At 35.6% G+C, this 21,162-nt stretch overlaps 1 protein-coding gene across 1 annotated transcript in view; it reads left to right on the top strand.

Annotated features, from left to right (window-relative positions):
* The window catches only part of GPR126 (G protein-coupled receptor 126), a 190,214-nt gene that overhangs the window by 111,812 nt on the left and 57,240 nt on the right, over nt 1-21,162 (top strand). The window contains exons 4-8 of the mRNA XM_006834705.1: nt 4,229-4,297; nt 6,032-6,115; nt 14,582-14,667; nt 18,275-18,327; nt 19,473-19,535. Coding sequence (XP_006834768.1) covers nt 4,229-4,297; nt 6,032-6,115; nt 14,582-14,667; nt 18,275-18,327; nt 19,473-19,535 — 355 coding nt within the window. The remainder of the gene's footprint in view (nt 1-4,228; nt 4,298-6,031; nt 6,116-14,581; nt 14,668-18,274; nt 18,328-19,472; nt 19,536-21,162) is intronic.

The raw sequence follows: 21,162 nt of genomic DNA, 5'->3' as shown, positions 1-21,162 counted from the left end.
TGGGAGAAAGATGAGGCTTTCTGCTCCTGTAAAGATTTACAGCTTCAGAAACCTTGTGCAGGGTCACTGAGTCAGAACCAACTCCATGGCACATAATCACCACCACCACCATGTCCATAATATAAGTCAAGTTCATCAAATTGTAGCAATTTACACTTGCTTCCTTTATCAAAATTTTAATTTTATCTTCCACTAGTCAAGTTCTGATCATCAAGCTATTGAGGCCAGGTCAAATGGGTACTATCTGCAAGTTTGGGTGTTCTTGTGCATCTCCTCTCACTTCTTATCAGCTGTATGCTTCATTCTCAGCTCTAGCCCTCCATGGCTTTGTCTTAGTTCATAGGCTCAGGAGTCCTGAGGTCTCACCCCACATTGGACCAACCAGCTCTTCCTCTTCTCTCTCTCATCTGCAGGTCAATGGGAGTCTATGGAATGTGGTTGAACTTAGCCCATTTCTTCATTGCTATCTTTCTCCCTCTTCCATTGACCAGTAGACCACCGTGATCCCCAGCAAGCTTACATGCCTGCTCATGTGTTCCTTTTTAGTTTCAGTCTTGGAAGGGGATTTGCCCTGAAGGGACTTGATTACTTGCCTTGATGGCTCCCCAGAAAACAATTTGCTTGTTCTTGAAGTAGTTTAGCTCTTTTTCTGATGCTAAAATATATAAATCTCTATGGGCCCATCTGTTCTTTTTTCAATCTGTCCTCTAACCCTGGACATTGCAGACATTGTACAGCTTTTGTTGAGTATTTCCTGCCTAGACATTTTTTGAAAACCAGTATTTTCTGTCTTCTTTTATGATACCATTATGTGCCAGTTTCACAAGTTAAAAACTGTGAAGACATCTTCTATCTTTTTCTACAGTTAGTCACTAAATCTTCTAATTATATCTTCAGATTTCTTATTAATCTCTCTCTTCCTGTCCTCAATGTACAAGGGGGCTTTTAAAAGTTCATGGAAAAATCTCATTGTCATTTAATTCTGTTTTGCATGAACTTGTTAGCATTATTTTTGCTTCTGTGTCTCTTCTTTTGTAGCTGGTGTTGTATATAAAAAATGATGTTCCAACCACTAGTTACTCTGTAGAAGAAAGATGTGACTATCTGTATCTGTAAAGATTACAGCCTTGAAAACTATGAGGCAGTTCTGCACTGTCTTGGAGTGTTGCTACAAGTTAAAATAGAAATCAAATTATCTCGCTTAATCTCTCATCCCATTGCCTTTAAGACAGAGTTCTAAGTTTTAGGAGCCATTCATAACGTATTCAGTAACTTACCCAGTAAAGATTGAGTATATGTTGGTTATACACTATTGATGAAAGACACAGAGTCTTACATTCTGTAAGGCTCTCCACAAGCAACCTATTGCCTACATTTTCTAATCATACCTCCTACGAGTTTTCCACAACTATGCTATGCCATTTTGTTAAAATTAACCACTAACACTTAAGGAAGCGGTGGTCACAAAATCAAACAACTTATTACCTTAGGCAAATCTACTGCACAAGACCTTTCTGAAATGTCCAATAGCAAAGATGTCAGTTCAAGGACTAAGGTGTGCCTGACCCAAACCATGGTATTTTCAATAACTTAATATGCATGTGAAAGTTGAATAGGGAAGACCATAAAAGAATTGATTTATTTGAGTTGTGGTGTTGGAGCAGAATATTGAAAGTACCATGGACTCCCAGAAGAACAAACAAATCTGTGTTGGAATAAGTATAGCCAGAATGCTCTTTAGAAGCCAAAATGGCCAGACTTTGTCTCTCACACTTTGGACACTTTATCAGGAGAGCTCAGTCCTTGGAGAAGAACATCATGCTTGGTAAAATGGAGGATTGGCAAAGAAGAGGAAGTCCCCAATGAGATGAATTGACACGGTGGCAACCGCAATGGGCTCAAACATATTAATAATTGTGAGGATGGCATGGGACCCAGCTGTGTTTCACTCTGTTGTGCATGAGATTGCTATGAATTGGTATCAAGTAAACAACACCTAATAACAACAACAATGCTATGCCAGTAATGCATGTTCACTTGAGTTCCTAGAACTTTTCAATGCTTCCTTGGCATAAGTTGCGGTTACTCTGTCTGCCATTAATACTCGTTTCTGCTGTCTTTCTCACAAATCAGTGTAGTGACCCCTCATCTGACTCACAGGTCTCCTTTTTGTAGGGTTTTCTGTTCACCCTTCCCTGATCATTTCCTTCTTTGGGTCACTATCACCCTCTGAGCACTTCCTTTACAGTACTCAAAGAAGTGTGAAGTCATCTCCCATTACCTTACCTCCCACTCATATTTCTCGGGTTTGCCAGACAAGAACTTCCTGAGATAATGAGTCAGTGTTTATTGAATGAACAGGTAAAGCAGCTTGGCTGGTGATGAGAGCATCTGGACAGTTAATATCACAGACCAGCCCACAGGAGTGGACCATTCTTACACAATGTGATTCTTTCCACTGGCCAAGTGCCTAAAGCCATCAAGAATGACAAAACTATGCCTACTGATATACTGCTGAACTGTTGGGATGCTTTCTGCTTATATATCCTCTGCATTTATTTACCTAATTAGACATCATTTGTTAGCTTATGCACCTGCTCTCTCTTCATGTGCTGTTCCCACAGGAAAATATGGGGAAATGTTTTAACATTAGAATGAAATCACTATTATAGATATGCCCTTTAAAAATTTTAAACAAAATTTTTTTTTTTGTATTTGTTCCTTGTCATGGTTATCTCATTCTGTTATAGCAGAAATACCACAAGTGGATAAAGTTAACAAATATAAATTTATTTTCTCACACTGCAGGAGCTAGAAGTTCAAATTCAGAGGGCAGGCTCTAAGGGAAGGCTTCCTTTCTTTGTCAGCTCACAGTTTAAGAGGAATATCCTTGTCTCCTTTCAACATCTCTCAGCCCTGTGTTCCTCGGAGATCTTCGGAGATCTCCATGTGACTTAGCATCAATCTTCTGAGTTTAGGAGGGTCTTAGTTCTGTGGTCCTTGGCCCAAATGATGTGCTAAACTCTTAGGTCTTCTTTCTTGGTGATGTTGTGTTGTTGTTAAGTGCTGTCGAGTCGGTTCCGACCCATAGCAATCCTATATAGGGTTTCCGAGGAGTATGTGGTGAGATTGAACTGCCAACCTTGCAGTTCAAATGGCTTCTCAGTCTGGTACATTAACCCACAGCACCACACCAGGACTCCTTTCTTGGTGATAGGTTCCTCTATATATGCTGGCTTCTCTCTTTATATTTCGTATATGATCAAGGGTGATCCAGGTCACACCCAAAGACAATTTTCTTTCATTCAGATCTGGGTTGTCACTTAAGTAAAGGTGTTGCATTTTACCCTAATCCTGCCTCATTAGTGTACCGAACATAACCTAATCCTGCTGCAAGAATACACAGAAGCTATGATTTATAACAGTTCACAAATGAAGGATAATTGCATCAGATAATGTCACAGGGATGATTGCATCATTGCATATCTGCCAAACCGCTGAGAATCATGGCCTAGGCCAGTTGACAAATATTTTGTGGGACACATTTCAATCCATGACACTCCTGTGTCTTTATTCATAGAACACTTTTGTGACAAATTGAATCTGTCTTCCACAAGTCTCAGTGTTAAAAGTTTCTTGGTTGTTAGAGGGAGGTTTAGCACAACTGAGAAATCCTACCTAGTAGAAGAATTCTAGTTGAGAATCACCTCAAAACTTGCTTCTTGCTGAAGATATCAATACAATCTTAAAATAAAAAGAGACTGAGTTTAAGTTTTAAAAACATATTGTTGGAATTGCAAATAGCATATGCTGGCACCCATGAACCAAAATGATGCCTTAGATGAGTAATCAGTCATTATCCAAATTTACTTTTCAAACTTACTCTTGATTATTTCGTTTGTATGACTTTCCACCAGAATCTTATAAGTTATTATGCATAAAGGTGCTGTACTTTTTGCATAAATTCTCAGATGCAGTACCAATTCTTTTCCTTTTATGTGTACATGCCTAAAGAAATTGAAGATTGTGATGAGAATTTCAACACCCTTATTTTGCCTCTGAGAAATTTAAGGAACATAGAAATGTAGTGACTTTCACCATGTTGGAGTAGTATTGATAGACTCTTCTGTGCCTCCGCCTATTCCACTAACCATATGACTCCTGCTTTTATTTGAATAATGTCATTAGGTCACAAGTCAAACTTGCATAATCCCTCTCTGTTGTTTAGGTTCCTACCTGATCCCACTCCCAGCAGCAGAACTAGCCAACTGTGCAGATCTGGGGACCCTCTGCCAAGGTAGGGAGACAACATCATCCTTGGGAGTGTTTCTGTTTCCTGTTTTGGATAATACAGTTGTCATTGTTTTGATGATGATCTTAACTTTCACTGGGCAAGCCAGAAACCAGTAAAACAGAAGAATTTCTTGATGTGTTTTAGTTGTGTGGGTGCACAGTACATACAGTGTGGAGAAAGAAAGCATTCACACTCTGGATGACCGCATTTCCATAAAGCGCTGTGTTGTTAAAATGTGAATGATTTTATGCTATTGAATAGGGGTTTATTTTTTTCCCTCTATTTCTTCTCAAGAATATTGTCTCACAGATCCAGTGTAAAAACGGTCATACAGTATTCTGAAGAAATATTCATGTCCATAAAACAAGTGGAAAATGGTGCAATTAAGTTTAATACTTGATTAGTGTAAGACAAGGATATGAAGCAATTTATGATGTGAAATGTGACTTAAATACTAAGAGGAAAATATATTTTAAGCTAATATTTATATAATAATTACATGCAATACTGCGAAACATCATGATTATACTATTACCACTGTTCCAATTATATGTTATTTACTAGTTATATGCTAACTAGGTTATGATTAAAGTCATATAATTGTTAAAGAAGAATATAAATGTTATGCTTTAGTGTTAGCATTACTCCTTCTAATTATTAGTGACCCCTTTTCATCTATTAATTCTACTGAATGTTTCTTTATGAAGTAGTGTGTTCTATGTACCACATTAAGAATCATGACCATGCCTTTGTAAAAATATTGAAAGGATCACAGCACTAAGTATCACAGACAGAGATTTGAAGTGAGACTAAGTGTAGAAGCCTAAGCTCTCCTTTTGGTTTAAGCATGCAGAGTAGGGAGGTAGAGGGAGGGAGTGTAACACATCATGATCTTTGTTGCCCTTTCTGAGATATTATTTTTCTGATATTATAATTGATCAGTACATGGTAAAAATACCATCATAGTATGTTTTCTATTATTTTAATTAGTTACATGAAATAGAAAAAAATGCAAACCAGAACATTTATTTTTGCTGGGTTCAATGTCTGATGTGTTTCAGTCTTTTCTAAAAAAAAAAAAAAAAAAAAAAATTATTTAATGCTTTTAACCTGAGATATCTGTAGTGCTGACTCATATGTCAAAGGAATGCATATCAAGATGATTTATTTCACATCTTAAAAAGTTATTTAAGAAAAAAGATACTTATTGTACCTTTATGAATGTACTTCTAACTACTATATAGCTCTCCTAGAGTCCTTTAAAAGATATTATCAAAGCATTACAGGAGGTTTTCATCTTTGAGACTTCTAATGAAAACTGTCACTATGACATAATGCTTTGAAAATGTCTCCCTATAAGGCTTGTTCTTGGGGACACTTTTTACCCAGGAAGTTTACTAAACTTATTGGTGTCTGTAAAGATGACAGATTTGAACTTAGAATCTAAGTATCTTTTTTCCATTCCCTTTGTGCTGTGCTGGCCAGACCTTTCATACAATATGGCACTAAAGGCCATGGGAACTGATTCTTAATGTGTGGCTTCATTTTATATGTATTTTGTATATAAGTATACAGAATATATGTATAAAATACATGCATAAAACCTTGGAGTCTATTTTATTTAGTATCAAGCAATGGTTTCATTCCTCCTCTCTATATATTAATTGTAGAATGCATATCTATTATTAACTGTCATGTAGTCTTTGAAAAATTAATCTTTCTCATCTTTATTACCAGCTACTGTAAACTCTCCTAGTACTACAACACCCATTGTTGCCACTAACATGCCTGTTACTAACAGAGTCCATAAACAAAATAATGGTAAGAAGTCATTACCGTTTATATTTGTAATTTGTTTCATGCAATAAAAATTGTATTTTAAGGGTAAGAATTCTACCATTCCAGCACATTTGGTCTATTATCCAAAGCACTTGTATTCATTAGGTATGCTTGTGCATTCTGTAAGACTAGTGAAACAAATATTACTTGATTCTCTGAGTTCTCTGTTCTCATGAGCAGTGGAATGAATATACTTTCAGTTCTTCCCTCTTATACTTTCAACTTAAATCTCTTTCACAAGAAGTTTAAAGAGGAAGGTAAGTAATTAAATTCAATTACATTGTACTGAGATCTATGGAAACAGATACTCTTAGAGATTTTATAGTTTTTCAAGATTATTCTCTTCTGGAAATGACATTTTAGAGAATTTTATAATTTTAAAACACTACTAAATAATCTTCAGTCATTTAATATCTCAACTAAGGCATTATTTTGACTTAGGCATCTGTCACATTTTCATCCATTTCCATGGTCTTGCTCTTTGCTTTATTTGTTGAAGAATGAGGGATAGAATGTGATTACATCAAGTAAATCTGAAATATATCAACTAAGTCATAAATGTTTTGAGGGATAAAATTTCAAACAACTGCTAATACATTAAGTCTTTTTATACATACTTTTCTAGTTATATTTTTTATATTTGAAATGCTATCAGTAGTATAATATAAGAAGTGGGCAGGGAGTGGGGTAGCCAGGTGATTTATTTAATTCTCTACTTATATGAACCACATATTAGGCTGCTTTAGAAAGTTTGTGGACAAATGGAATAATAATATAAAATAAATTTTTCACAAACATTTTGAAGCTTCGTTGTGCATAGCCTTTTGGTAATTCAGAGTTTGGCATTTTACTTTCTTCTAATAAAGGGACATTCCAAACAGATGAGCACACCTGTTGTCTTGAATATAGTAAGATTCTCAAATATTCAGATATTAGAAACAAAGGCATTTCCTCAACCCCAACCACTTAGCTTGTGAGGCCAACAAATCTATAATGTATTACTTGAGACCCAAAGCCCAATGTAAAGAAACTCACATAATTCATTTTTTCTTTTGACTTTTGGGTTATACCAACTTCCTCTGTAAGGATATTTAAATTGGAAGTATGGAATATTTTACATTAAATGTAGATATAAATTTCATTAGGGTTATAAAGACGTCGATTCAGAGAAGTGTTTATAGTTGTTCTGGTAGTTACACCAAGGAGATTTATGATGGAGAAAAACTTCCAACAACCCGAAGAAAGCAAAAGCAGCTGGATTTTCCAGGGCATATTTCACATGGCCCTCAGCCAGTAGATGGGAATATTATAATTCTAAATAAGTATTTCAGTCTTTGTATGAACATACAAAGAGCCTCTGTAACACTCTTCCTCCAGGACTGCTGTATCCTCTGCTGCCCAAGAACATTTATCTGATGCTTCAGAGCCCTTGACTTGGTGGAGTGAGGCTGTATTCACTCAATCATGTCATTCCTGACATTTTTGAAGAGAGCCTTGTTCAGCCCATCTCTCTCTGCGTCATAACTTGCATTGGAGTTTCAACAAAGTGAGGAAATGTTAGAATCCATTAAAATAGTTTATCTTGACTCCATGAAAGAAAAATTAATCTTAGTATTTAAAATTATTCAAAGGTCATTGTTTTGTGGTAATATTCTTAAACATTCATACTCAAATTGGGATGCCATCTTAACAGTTTTAACATATTCATATTAATTGATTTTAACATATTGAATTGAATATGTTAAATTTAACATATGTTAAATTGAATTTAACATATTCAAAAGCTACCTATACTATTTGCTTAGTAGGTTATTTTTTTTCCCCTAAATTGACTCACTTTTTAAGCTATTTTTTACTTAAATAGGGAAATTTATAACACTATTGTAAAATGAAACCAGTACAACTTGTAAAATTGAAAGTAAAAGTGAAAAATAATGAAAACAATGTTGTTTAATTTCCCCAAAATGCTATTGTCTGTTCACTTCTCAGAACTCTTCAGTATTTTTTTTAAAAGGAAATGCAAAAATGTGTTTTTGTTGTGTGCCATCAAGTCAATTTCAACTCATAAAGACATTGTATAGGGTTTCTGAGGAGCAGCAGATGGGTTTGAACCATCGACTTTGTGGTTAGCAGTTCAGTGCTTATCCTGTAGTGCCACACTAAGACTCTAAAAAATGTATTGTTGCTATGTGAGTTGGTTCTGACTCATAGCAACTTGTATAGGGTTTCTGAGGAGGGACTGGTGGCTTTGTACCATCAACCATGCGGTTGGCAGTCTAGTGCTTATTTTAAAATGGGACAGATTAAAACCTAATTAGGATTTTTATATGTAATCAGATTTGATGTAATTTAAAGTATTTGTTTTTTCACTTGTCATGTGTTGCTGTCAAACCAATTGACACATTATTGTTGTTGTTAAGTGCCGTCGAGTCCATTCCGACCCATAGCGACCCCGTACAGGGTTTCCGAGACTGTACATCTTTACGGGAGCAGAAAGCCTCATCTTTCTCCCACAGAGAAGCTAAGAATCCCATTTTATTCATTAATGAGAAATGCAGACACAACTGTGTTCCCTACTTCATCCAGCTTTTAACTCTAGACTTTTAAAGAGCCTTATTGAGTCTGCTTGTAGTGTTGCTCAGGTAAGGGGGAAAAACAGGATCTGACATTGTTTCAGAACCAGAGCTCTACAATATATCAGTTGTTGTTGCTGTTGTTAAGAGTCGTCAAGTTGGTTCCAACCCATAGCGACCCTGTATAGCATTTCCTAGGGGCAGCTGGTGAGCTTGAATCACCAACCTCATAGTTCAAATTGACTTTGCAGTCCAGCTCATTAACCCATAGCGCCACACTAACATCTATTAATTTTCCATATAATATAATTTAATTTGCAACTGTGATATAGAAAATTAACAGAAAACTATAAATATTTCTTTTTTAAAAGTCTAAGACAGAAAATAATATTCTTTGGTTAAATACCTAGCTATTAATCTACTTAATAGAACTGAGAAAAAACAAATCTTGACAACCAAAGATGTAGGGATGGAGCAGTAATATTTGTATAATGATCATCTTTCTTTCAGACTTCGCTCAAAAATTTCACTTACTTTGGCAACTTCTGGAAGCCAGTCTTTCTGACTTTTCTGAAATGTTCATATTTTTCTATGTAGATTTGTCCTTGAAATTTTCAACAGGACTTTTTACCTTAGGTTATATACTAAAAAAAAATGTAAGCTATTTTTCACAAACGGTATTTTAGGAATAATGGATAGCCAACTAGGTATTCCCATAAAGAATGAACCTTTGTGCCTTTCCATTTTATTCCCAAGAAAAACACTTGAACTAAATATTACTTCTATTCCAAATCATGTTTTCTGTGTTTGAAACATCATGTCAGTGGTACTTACGGTAAACTTTTGTCAAGCCAGCTCAAGCAACTCAAGTCAGGACTAATTTAATTATTCTTAATTGTTTTAAAACAGCTTTGGTAGCATAGTGGTTTACAAGTCGGGCTGCTCATCTCAAGGTCAGCAGTTTGAAATTATCAGCTGTTCCACAGAAGAAAGACAAGGCTTTCTGCTCCCTTAAAGATTTGTAGCCTCAGAACCCTATACAGGGTCACTATGAATCAGAACCGACTCCATGGCACATAACCACTACCACCACCAATTGTTCTAAAAGATCTAGCTTATAGGTACAAATTACAACTCTCCTAGTATACTGGTTTATTACTTAATTTTCTGTTGTGGTGCCGCAGGATATTGCACTGGACCGTGAGATCAGTTTGAATTGCGAAGTTGGCGGTTCAAATTCACCAGCCACTCTTCAGAAACCCTATATAGGGTCACAATGATCCGTAACTGAACCGACGACACTTGACAACAACAACAACTTAGTTTCTTAACTATTTAAATCACAAAGTTGCTCTCAGGATACTTGTATTAATCAACCACTCAAACTGGCTTTATATGTCAAAAATCATAAAGAAATAGCTTGTAAATGCCTCTGGTATATTTGAAAATGCATCAGCATCACTCAGAGAAATGATTTTGCTTCCAAAGTAGCATTAATTTATATTTTAGTTTCTGTATTTTCAAACTCTATTTCATACCTTTTAACATATAGTATATTAATATCTTTCCTATATCCTCCAAGAAATTCTGCAGAGTGTTATTAAGAAGTCAAAATAAATAAATAAAAGAAAGGATTAATTGAATAGATATAGAGAAAGGAGTAGTGTTTGGTACTACATGTGTAATGGCAGACAATGGTTTCCTCTTAGAATTTCTGCATGGCTGCAAGAGTTATTTAATTGGAAGGTGAATAGATACTTAAATACCCTTTTTCATGAAATATGTATCTCTTTTTTCTTGCACAAGCTACTATTAGGACAATAGATGCATCTTTTGAAGTTACTGGATGATTTATGACAACACATGAGTTACTACATCGCTTGGAGAAGACAGCTTACCTGTTATGATATCAGGGAAATCCTCCACCAGTTTTTCTTAGTTGTACATTTTCTTCAGTGATAATGACTAGGCCAGGTATTTTGCTGCAATCCCAAAATCTTTGCCACCACCGTTTTATTAGGCATTTTTATATTGCTTTTCTGATTCACTCTTGCATATTTTTCATAATTAGTTTTTGATAATAAGTAGAAAAAAGTAGACTAAGAGGTAACCTTTGACTACATTCATGAAAATCATATTTTGAGGCTTCTAGAAGGCACTACTTGAAAATATCCATAGCACGAGACTCTGTAACATAAGACGCTAGGTTTTTTGTTATTTGTGATGCAAACATATTCAGTTTGCCATAAACAGTATAAGCAGATATGGCTACCTCTAATGTTGGCTGTCTTTCTCATTTATAAAAACAGTAAATTGAGTCATGAAACATTTAAAATTTAAAGAAAAACATCTTCTTAATTGTTGGAATGCTTCAAAAAAATCAGTGATTAAGCATAATGATGTTTACTATTTTGCATCATTTTTTTAAAAGACAGAAAGAATAATATGCTTAATATACCAAAAGCATGCTTTAGGTCTCCATCTAGTGGTATTTTATAAGTTACTCAACCAGCATCAGTGAATGTTCACAGAAGATCCTGAAGTATCTCTTGGACTTCACAGTCATTCCGAGTATCCATGGTTCAGTATTATGAGATTTATGCATAAGAAAGGGTCCCTAGTTGTGCAGCAGTCAAGCACTCCATTGATAACCAAAAGGTTAGCGGTTCAAACCCACCAGCTACTGTGAGGGAGAAAAATGTGCAGCCTGCTTCCATCAAAGTTTACAACCTTGGAAACTCTATGGAGTAATTCTAGTCTGTCCTAGATGGTTGCTATGAGTTAAAGTACGTTCAGAGACATCAAATTTGGATTTTATTTTGTTATGTGTAAAAAGGCTTTCTAAAGAAATTGTTTATGCCCATTCCAAAGAGAGGTGACCCAACGGAATGCGGAAATCATCGGACAATCTCTTTGATATCTCAAGCAAGCAAAGTTTTGCTAAAGGTAATACAGAAACGGCTACAATCATACATTGACAGAGAACTTCCAGAGGTTCAAGCTGGATTCAGAAGAGGCCGTGGAATGAGAGATATCATTGTTGATGTCCGATGGATCTTGGCTGAAAGCAGAGAATATCAGAAGGATGTTTACCTGTGCTTTATTGACTATGCAAAGGCTTTCGATTGTGTGGATCATGACAAGCTATGGACAACATTGAGAAGTATGAGTATTCCAGAACACTTAATTGTACTTCTAAGAAATCTGTACCTAGACCAAGAAGCAGTTGTTCGAACAGAACATGGGAACACTGAATATTTTAAAATTGGGAAAGGTGTGAGACAGGGTTGTATTCTTTCACCATACTTATTCAACCTGTATGCTGAGCAAATAATACGAGAAGCTGGGTTCTATGAAGAAAAATGTGGCATCAGGATTGGAGGAAGACTCATTAACAACCTGCGATATGCAGAGGATACAACCTTGATCGCTGAAAGTGAAGAGGACTTGAAACATTTACTTATGAAAATTAAAGAGCACAGCCTTCGATATGGGTTGCATCTCAAGGTCAAGAAAACAAAAATCCTCACCACTGGACCAATAAACAAAATTCTTATCAATGGAGAAAAGATTGAAGTTGTCAAGGACTTCATTCTTCTTGGATCAACTATCAACACTCGTGGAAGTAGCAGTCAAGAGATCAGACGACGTATTGCACTGGGCAAATCTGCTGCACAGGAACTTTTTTAAGTGTTGAAGAGCAGAGATGTCAGCTTGAGGACTAGGGTGCGCCTGACCCAGGCCATTGTGTTTTCAATAGCCTCATATGGATGTGAAAGCTGGACAGTGAATAAGGAGGATCGTAGAAGAATTTATGCCTTTGAGTTGTGGTGTTGGAGGAGAATACTGAAAGTGCCATGGACTGCCAAAAGAACCAATAGATGTGTTTTGGAAGAAGTGCAGCCAGAGTGCTCCTTGGAGGCCAGGACGGCTAAGCTTCGTCTCTCCTACTTTGGACATATTGTCCGGAGGAAATAATCGCTGGAGCAGGATGTCATGCTGGGTAGGGTGGAGGGTCAGAGAAAAAGAGGAAGACCCCCAATGAGATGGATCAGATAGGTGGCATCATTGATGGACTCAAGTGTGGCAGCGGTAGTGAGGTTGGCCCAGGATCGAACATTGTTTCGTTCTGCTGTGCATGGGATCACTATGAGTCGGTTCCTACTCGATGGCACCTGACAACAACAACAACAACAACAATGTAATTATGACCAAATTTAGTTCAGGAGTTGGAGTTGTTATTGTTGTTTTTAAGACGATAATATCAAGGTCATTATGTCTTGTCTTGGAAGTTGAAATAACTTAGTCTGAATGTACTAATTTAGCTTCCTATGAACTTGTGTTTACATGTTTATATTATTATATTTATGTTATTATACCTGGATATGATTTTTTGGTTCTTTAGCATGAGACTCTTAATCCATTGCTCAAAAGATTTCCCATTAGTAGTGGGTCTGGAATTTGCTTTTTGATAGATGTGCCAGAGGTACACTTTCATAATTGTTCTGCCATCTCCTAAAAATGTTTGCTCCGTATATTCTTCAACATTGTCTTTATGTATATATATAATGTCTTTGGAGTCCTGGTGTGGTGCTGTGGGCTAATGCACTGGATTATAAAGTCGTTTGAGCCACAAGGTTGGCGGTTCAAGCTCACCAGCCACTCCTTGGAAACCCTATACAGGATTGCTATGTGTCAGAACTGACTTGACAGCACTTAACAACAACATATAATGTCTGAATATTTCACAGGAGACTTTCCTAAACAAAAGTCTGAAGAAAGATGATTGACAATCACAGAGATCCAAAATAATTTCCTAGTGCTTAGAACTTACCATATTTTGCAAAGGTTATTTTTCTCAATAATGATTTTCACAAAAGCTCCTTATAGCACATGTCTAGAGAGCTTTAGCAAAGCCTGGCTAGTGGATTTGATTTTCATTTAGAAAAAACTTAGGCTCCTTTAAGGATCGTCACAGAGAGAAAAAGCCTAAGTGTTTTTTCACACATACATATGATTTTTCTCTTAGAGCAATTTAGCCCATTACAATTTTATCCAATAATATATATTTTTAAATGTTTACTTCTGTTCTGGTACAAATCTGGTGATGACCTAATATAGTATCTTAGGAGAAGTAACTGCTTTGTTGGAAGGGGAAAAGTTGGGGAGAGTAAAGAGAAGAAAGAATTTAAAACAATAATTTGACACGAGAAAAGTGACATCAACAACACTTATTAAAGTGTCAGGAAACTTAAATATGTTTTAAGTCATATTAAAATGAAAATCCTCTTTGTGGTGGTCATAATAGTGAATATTCTTTTAAAATGATCTGTTAGTAACATTTTGTGTTCTATGATTATGTTGAGTTTCAGGGGGATGGCATTCCTGGTAGAGAAAGGATATTTGAAGGGAGCATGAGGGGCTGAGAGCAGAAAGTGTATGAAGGCCTATTTTTCTTTTCTTTTTAACTTAATTGCTTCTTATCATCTCATTCAAGTGTTCATATTCTAAACTCTTTGTCATTCTTTATAATATTGAAAAAGAATAATGTCTCATTAAAAGAAATCAAATTATACATTAAAAACCACCACTGTTATGGACAGTAGATGTCAGAAATTTATGGTATTTAAAGATATAAATAAGTATGTACAGGTGCTAAGTTAGGAATAATAAATTACCTACATAAATAAATTTACAATGATTTCTAGGCTTATTGCAAAAATTAATGAGCATAAAATGAAAATATCTCAGAAATGTTAACTATGTGTTAAAGGCTTTTCTTTAGGATTGTATAAAATTATGTCACTGTACATTTAAGTTGTATGACTATCATGACCCTATAATTAATGGATCCAATGCTATTTCTAATGGGCAGATGGAATTGTCTACAGGATTTCCATAGTGATTCAAAACATTTTTCGTCACCCAGAAGTAAAAGTACAGAGCAAGGTGGCAGAATGGGTAAGTAAACTTCTAAAATTCCTTTCTTTCTTTTTTTTTAAATTAAATCTCTGGAAATCTGCAGTGACACAGACTTGAAAGACTTAAACAAAAGTCTGACATATGGGTAACTAGATCCACAGATCATACTGAAAAACAGATACTGTTTATGACAAATATGTAAATAGATATATAATAAATGAGCCAGTGCACTTAGGCATAGAAAGAGAAGTGTATTTGAATAAAGGATCAGAAATAGAAAATGATAGACTACCAACCTTAAATAAGAAAGACAACACAAATGGAAATGCATTTTATTTACTATTTTTATTTACCATTATATCTATATATTTTCAACACTTTTAAGATATCTTTGAATTGAAGTTTTGAGTATTTAAAAAGTACGTATGTACATTACACTATGAGAGTTATATTATGAAAAGTCTCCCTTCCTTATGGCTGATATACTTTGAGCCCATATGCTTAGAAATCACTGTTACCACAAGTTTTTCTTGGGTTTTTCTAGAGTTTCTTTTTATTTGTGAAAGCAAATAAGACTATAGATGCATTTTCCCCCTCCTTTTTTTAACAGTAAAAGTAACATCACTTGCACATCATCCTACACTGCACATACTTTTTAACCATATCTTCAATATTTATATACTGAGAACATCTTCATCTTTCTTTAATGTAGTGTATTTTAGCGTTTTGAGTCGCCAAAGAGATTACACAAAAAGCAAAATTTGCACAGAAAGTATACCCTCCATACACCTCTGCACAGTTTCCCTTAATATTAACATTTTGCATTCGTGTGGTACAATTGTTACAATTAATGAAACAATATTGATATATTATTACTATCATCTATAGTGGATTTCTGGTATGGCACTGTAGGTTAATGCAATGGATCTCAAGGTTGATTGGAACTAAAAGGTCAGTGGTTCAGACTCACCAGGTGCTCCTCAGAAACACTCTACAGGGTCGCTGTGAGTTGGAACTGACTAGCTGGCACTTAGAAACAACAGCATCTGTAGTTTCCATTATGGTCACTCTTTGTTGTACAGTTCTTCTATGAATGAAAACTCTCATTTCTCATTTCTCATTTAAAAACAAAGCAACAACAACTTCCTTCTTACAGTCCTTTACAAATATGTATAATCTAGTGCTTTTGTATTCTTCTCATCTTGTCCATAGCAATAGCAAAATTTCATTCTTCTATTGGTTTCTATTTTTCTCTTAATTATTTTTCTATTCACAATGTACTGTGGAGATTTTCTACTTCTTTTTCTAGATAAGATTGTTGTAGTGACAGCATTAGTTTTTGTGTGAATAGAATTGCTAGCATATGCGTTCTAAAGTAAGAAAAACGGGTTTGCTCATGCACCAGGTATGATAAATGTGACCTCCGCAGCCAAAGAAAGTTAAACCATACATTCAGAAGTCATCCTGTTATCCATTTTCTTTCATATATATGTTGGTTGGTTGAGTATGTGCTGTGGAGTCAGTTCTGACTCATAGCAATCCTGTACAGGGTTTCTGAAGCTCTACATCTTTATGGGAGCAGAAACTCTCATTTTTCTCCCACTGAACAGCTGGCCGTTTCGAACTGCTGACCTCAGTAACCACTACACTACCAGAGCTCCTTTCATATATATGTCTGTTGCTGTTAAGTGTCATCGAGTCAGTTCTGACCCATAGCGATCCTATATAGGCTTCCAAGGAGTGGCTGGTGAGCTTGAACCGCCTACCTTGTGTTTCAGACTGACTTTACAGTCCAGTGCACAGTTGTGGTGTGCCGTGGAGTTGATTCTGACTCATAATGACGCTGCATAGGGTTTCCGAGGCTGTAAATCTTTATGGGAACAGAAAGCCTTATCTTTGTATCCCAGAACCGCTGGAAGTTTTGCACTGCTGACCTTGAGGTTAGCAGCCTGACTCATTCATTTACATACATACTATGCATACACACACACACAAATATATATGTATATATTTGAAGACTAACTGATAGGAAAATATTGTCTTATTTTTAAAGGCAATATCCTTTAAACAAAAATTCCATAACAAAATTGGAGAAGGGAGAATAAAATTCACAATTCGTAATCAAAGAAATACTACTTTTGACTTTTCTGGGAATGAAACTTCAGCATTAAACATTTTCAAGGATGTATTAGATTTTTAAATGGAGTTGACTTCAAAGAAACAGTTTATTCTTGAATCCCATCCTCTTTCCTGCAGTGCTTTTGTTTGTTTGTTTTAAATCAGGATGATTTCTGAAAATGATTTTTTTATTTTTCAAACAACCCCCTGATAATCACATTACTCCTGAAAGTTCATGTTCACTGAAGAGCCTGATGCTGTAGTGGTCATGGTGGTGGTGTACTTTAGAGTTGGTTCTGACTCACAATGACCCTATGTGGGGTATCTGAGGCTATAAATCTTTATGGGAGTAGAAAGTCTCATCTTTCTCCCACGGAGCGACTGGTAGATTCAAACTGCTGACCTTGTGGTTTTCAGCCCACCGAGTAACCCACTACACTACCAGGGATCCTTTGATGCTTTAGACAAGGTACCGTTTTGCATTTTTATTTATATTACATGATTTTTAATATAGAATAATTCTTGTCCAAAGTTAAATTTTACCAGACCCTTTTAATTTTGCATACGATGCAAAATATCAACGCCAACACTTGGCAACAGAGAGAATATAGGCGATGTTCTTCATTCATATTACTATAATTAAAAAATAATTTTTAAAATATGATAGCATTTTCTGAAATTTACATGCTTGCAGTGGAGTCTAAATGTATGCTTGACACAAAACCTAAAGAGCACTGTGGAGGTGATATCTAAGCAGGAACATTTTGTTTTAGTAAACAACCCCTGTTTGTTTTTGGATAATGCTCCATGGAAGCATTTTATTCACGTTGAGAGCAACCCATTACCTCTTTAGAGTAGCCTGCTGTTGAGACCCATGAAGACTGTTAAAACAATCACATTATAGTGAATATAGTTCTCAAGAATGTTGAACTTATTTTTTTTGTGTGTATTAGTTTATTTTAAATTGATACTCTTCTTATTATAAATATCCTTATGAGTTGGTAATTACCAGTAAAAGACATATTTTCTTGAACCTCAATGTTGGTTAACTGAAGACTATGAGAGGTGTTTACTGTACTGGTCTTTTTTACATTCCCTGTTACAGCTAAGTTCTCAGTTTTATGGATAGCATGGAAGTCATGGTAGATACCTATGAGACTAGGAGCTGCAGAAGAAAGTAAGGTTTCTAAACCATCAAAGTTAGGTTCAGTCTGTGATCTCGTACTTCTTAATTGCATGACCCTGGTGAAACGAGTTCATCTCTGTGAAACTCACTTTCTTGATCTATAAGATGAGAGAAGTAGTTCCTATCTCACTAAGTGTTGTGAAAATTGAAAGAAATAACATTGGTCAAGTTCCTGGCATACAATGATCCAGTAACTGTTATCTTTACCTTTGACTCCACTAACTCTCCAGGATTTTCCCAGGGTCCTATTCCAATAACAACTTATCTTTTGGGAGGAAAGAAACTTGGTTCAGATAAAAAAGAAATTCTTAAAAACTCACCCTTTCCCTTTGTGCTTTTCAGCTCAATTCAACCTTCCAGAACTGGAACTACACTGTTTATGTGGTCAATATCAGGTACATGACAGAATGAATTATTTGAGAAATTAAAATTGTGCTTAATTCAGTCTCTCTCTTGCTCTCTGTCTTTCTCTGATTGTACCTACACACGCATACACACAGAATATCCATATTCTTTCAAAAATGACTCTATGTCATTTCTCTGCACAAAAAGTCTCAATATTTTAGTGATGACTTTAAAAATATACCCCCCATTTAAAAATATCAGCATATTCCCTAAAATACATTTGTATTTTTAAATAAGTTATATATATATTTCTGAATTTTTTAAAAAATGAAGGGATAACTGAATATAACTATAAGTTATGTTAGTTTCCTCTCATACCCCTACTAGATCATCTGGAATATCCCTGGGTTACATGTACTGCAGGTTGGAGACGACATTTCTTAATTTAAGACATTTGCAGTCTGATTACAACCTACCTTTTCAAAATGCTACTAAATTTAAATCTTCCATCAAATTCACTAGCCAATAGCATCGTTCATAATCTTCATCTGTGGCTTGTTTTCACAGTTTTGAAATTAAGGTTTTCCACAGTGTACTTCTTGAACCCTAAACGTGTATTCAATGAACCTAAGAGATAATAACAACTCTTGTAGCTCTGTAGGTTAATGTGCTGGACTGCAGGTTCGGTTTGAACTGCAAGGACTGTGGTTCAATTACACCAGCTGCTTCTTGGAAAACCATACAGGGTTGCTATGAGTTGGAACTGACTTTATGGCATGTAACAGCAGAAACAACATAGAAAATGTTTCCATAGTCAAATAAACTTGAGAATACATTATTAATCAGGATGAAACATTTCTTTCTATCAGGATTTTTCTGATGCCTTAATATATGAAGGGGCTTCAATAAGTTGATGGAAAAATTCCTTTATCTTTCATTCCATTTTTCCACAAAATTCCCCTTGTATTAATATCCATTATGAATCTTCAAAAGGAAGTAAAAGCACAGAGTTGTGCTACTTTGTTTGACCATGGAGTCATTTTGTCTCAGGCTCCTGAGAGAGCTAGAATCTCAGAACACATGGAAATGCAGGCTTAGAATGTCTTTTCTGTCTCTTTCTTTCACCTCCCCAAGTTTTGTTTTTGATGAGGTGGAGTTTGAGAATGATAACAAATGTATGTATTTGTATTTTTAGTTTTCACCTCAGTACTGGAGAGGAAAAAATTAAAGTCAAGAGAAGCATTGGGAACGATTCCAGGTAATAATGACAAAGTCTTATAGATGGTGTAGCATTCTTCCTTTTGTCTGTGTTTTGAATATCTAGTAGAAAAATACAAGTAATGATAAAAAAAAGACAACATTTAATGAACCTTAAAAAAAAACAAAAAACTCTGCAGTAACACAGTGGGTAGAAATGTACATCTGATGAAAAATAATTCAGAAGTAAAATTTAAGATATTATTTTCAGCTTTTCCAATATATTTGTTATAATCCATTACTTCACTTGAGTCCTGGTTCTGCACTATAGAATAAGCACTGGACTGCTAGCCACCAGGTTGGTGGTTAAAACCTACGAGCTACTCCTCAGAAACCCTATACAGTGTCACTATGAGTCTGAGCTGACTCAACGGCACTTAACAGCAACATAGTGACTCTGTATAGGGTTTCCAACAAGCAGCTGGTGGGTTTGAACTGCCAATGTTACAGTTCAGCCGACCTTGTGGTCATGTGGTTTATCCTACAGTGTATCAGGACTCCAATGTATTAGGGGTCTTCAGGCTGATGGGCTATGTTCCTTTTCATATGAGAGTTTACCAGGATTTTTTGTTTTTTTTCATTTTCATTTTTTTTTCCTCCTGTTTCTAGTCAACATTATAAAAACACATGCTTTTAAAGTTACATTGAAGCTTATCATTTTGATATCTAGTCAACAGACTGGATTAGGTTATCATATTACAAAAAAATTACATTTCTGACATTGTAACTTTTCATTCTTGATCTGAAGAATAGAGTAATATATTCCATTTGTTGTATTGTCAATGGTAACTGGATTTTTCACTACCTAGCTCTGGTGGTGCTATAAGGTAAGCACTGGACTATAAACCACTAGAATGGTGGTTCAAATCCACCAGTGGTTATGTGGGAGAAAGAAAGATGCTGTCTGCTTCCATAGAGATTTACAGTCTTGGAAACCTGATATGGGGTTGCTATAAGTAAGAATGAACTCAATGACTATCAGTGTTTGGTTTAATTAGCCATATTTGCTCTTGAATAATTGTTCCAGCTGAGCACTTGCCACATTTTGTCTAGCAATAGGGGCAACCCTTATTTGGGGTCTCCCCAAAAGATGTACCCTTTTCAGTAAGTCAGCCTTGTTCTTTTTAGTTTATTTACTGTGGTTCTTTCATCACCTGGTAATATGAAAATCAGCCATTATTAGGATATGTCAGCGCTGCAGAAGCTCCTACCTGAAAAACATTTAAATTCACAGAATCGGTTTTCCTAATCTGTAGACTCCAATGAGCAATGTCACAAAAACGAGAGGGAGAATGAGCTAAGACATTATGTATTGAGCAATCTACACATTTGACTTTTCTTTGGTGTAAACTCTCAATATTGTTTGATTATTTATTCTTGTAGCCTCCACCACCCCCTCCCCTCCCCCCATTCTCATTGATGAGCCTTTAGACTTTCATAGTTTCTCTCAAAACCACTATTCAGTAGTTTTATATACACCTCTTTTTTCTACACTTTTCCTTTTCAATTGCATTGTATCACTTAACATAAACCCTTGTTGTTGTTGTTGTTGTTAAGTGCTGTCGAGTCGGTTCCGACCCATAGCGACCCTGTACAGGGTTTCCGAGGGTGTAAATCTTTACGGGAGT

This window comes from Chrysochloris asiatica, unplaced genomic scaffold (genome assembly GCF_000296735.1).
Source record: "Chrysochloris asiatica unplaced genomic scaffold, ChrAsi1.0 scaffold00013, whole genome shotgun sequence".
NCBI classification, from domain to species: Eukaryota; Metazoa; Chordata; class Mammalia; order Afrosoricida; family Chrysochloridae; genus Chrysochloris; species Chrysochloris asiatica.
The sequence above is the reverse complement of the archived record's forward strand: the minus strand, read 5'-3'. Positions and strand labels throughout refer to the sequence as shown.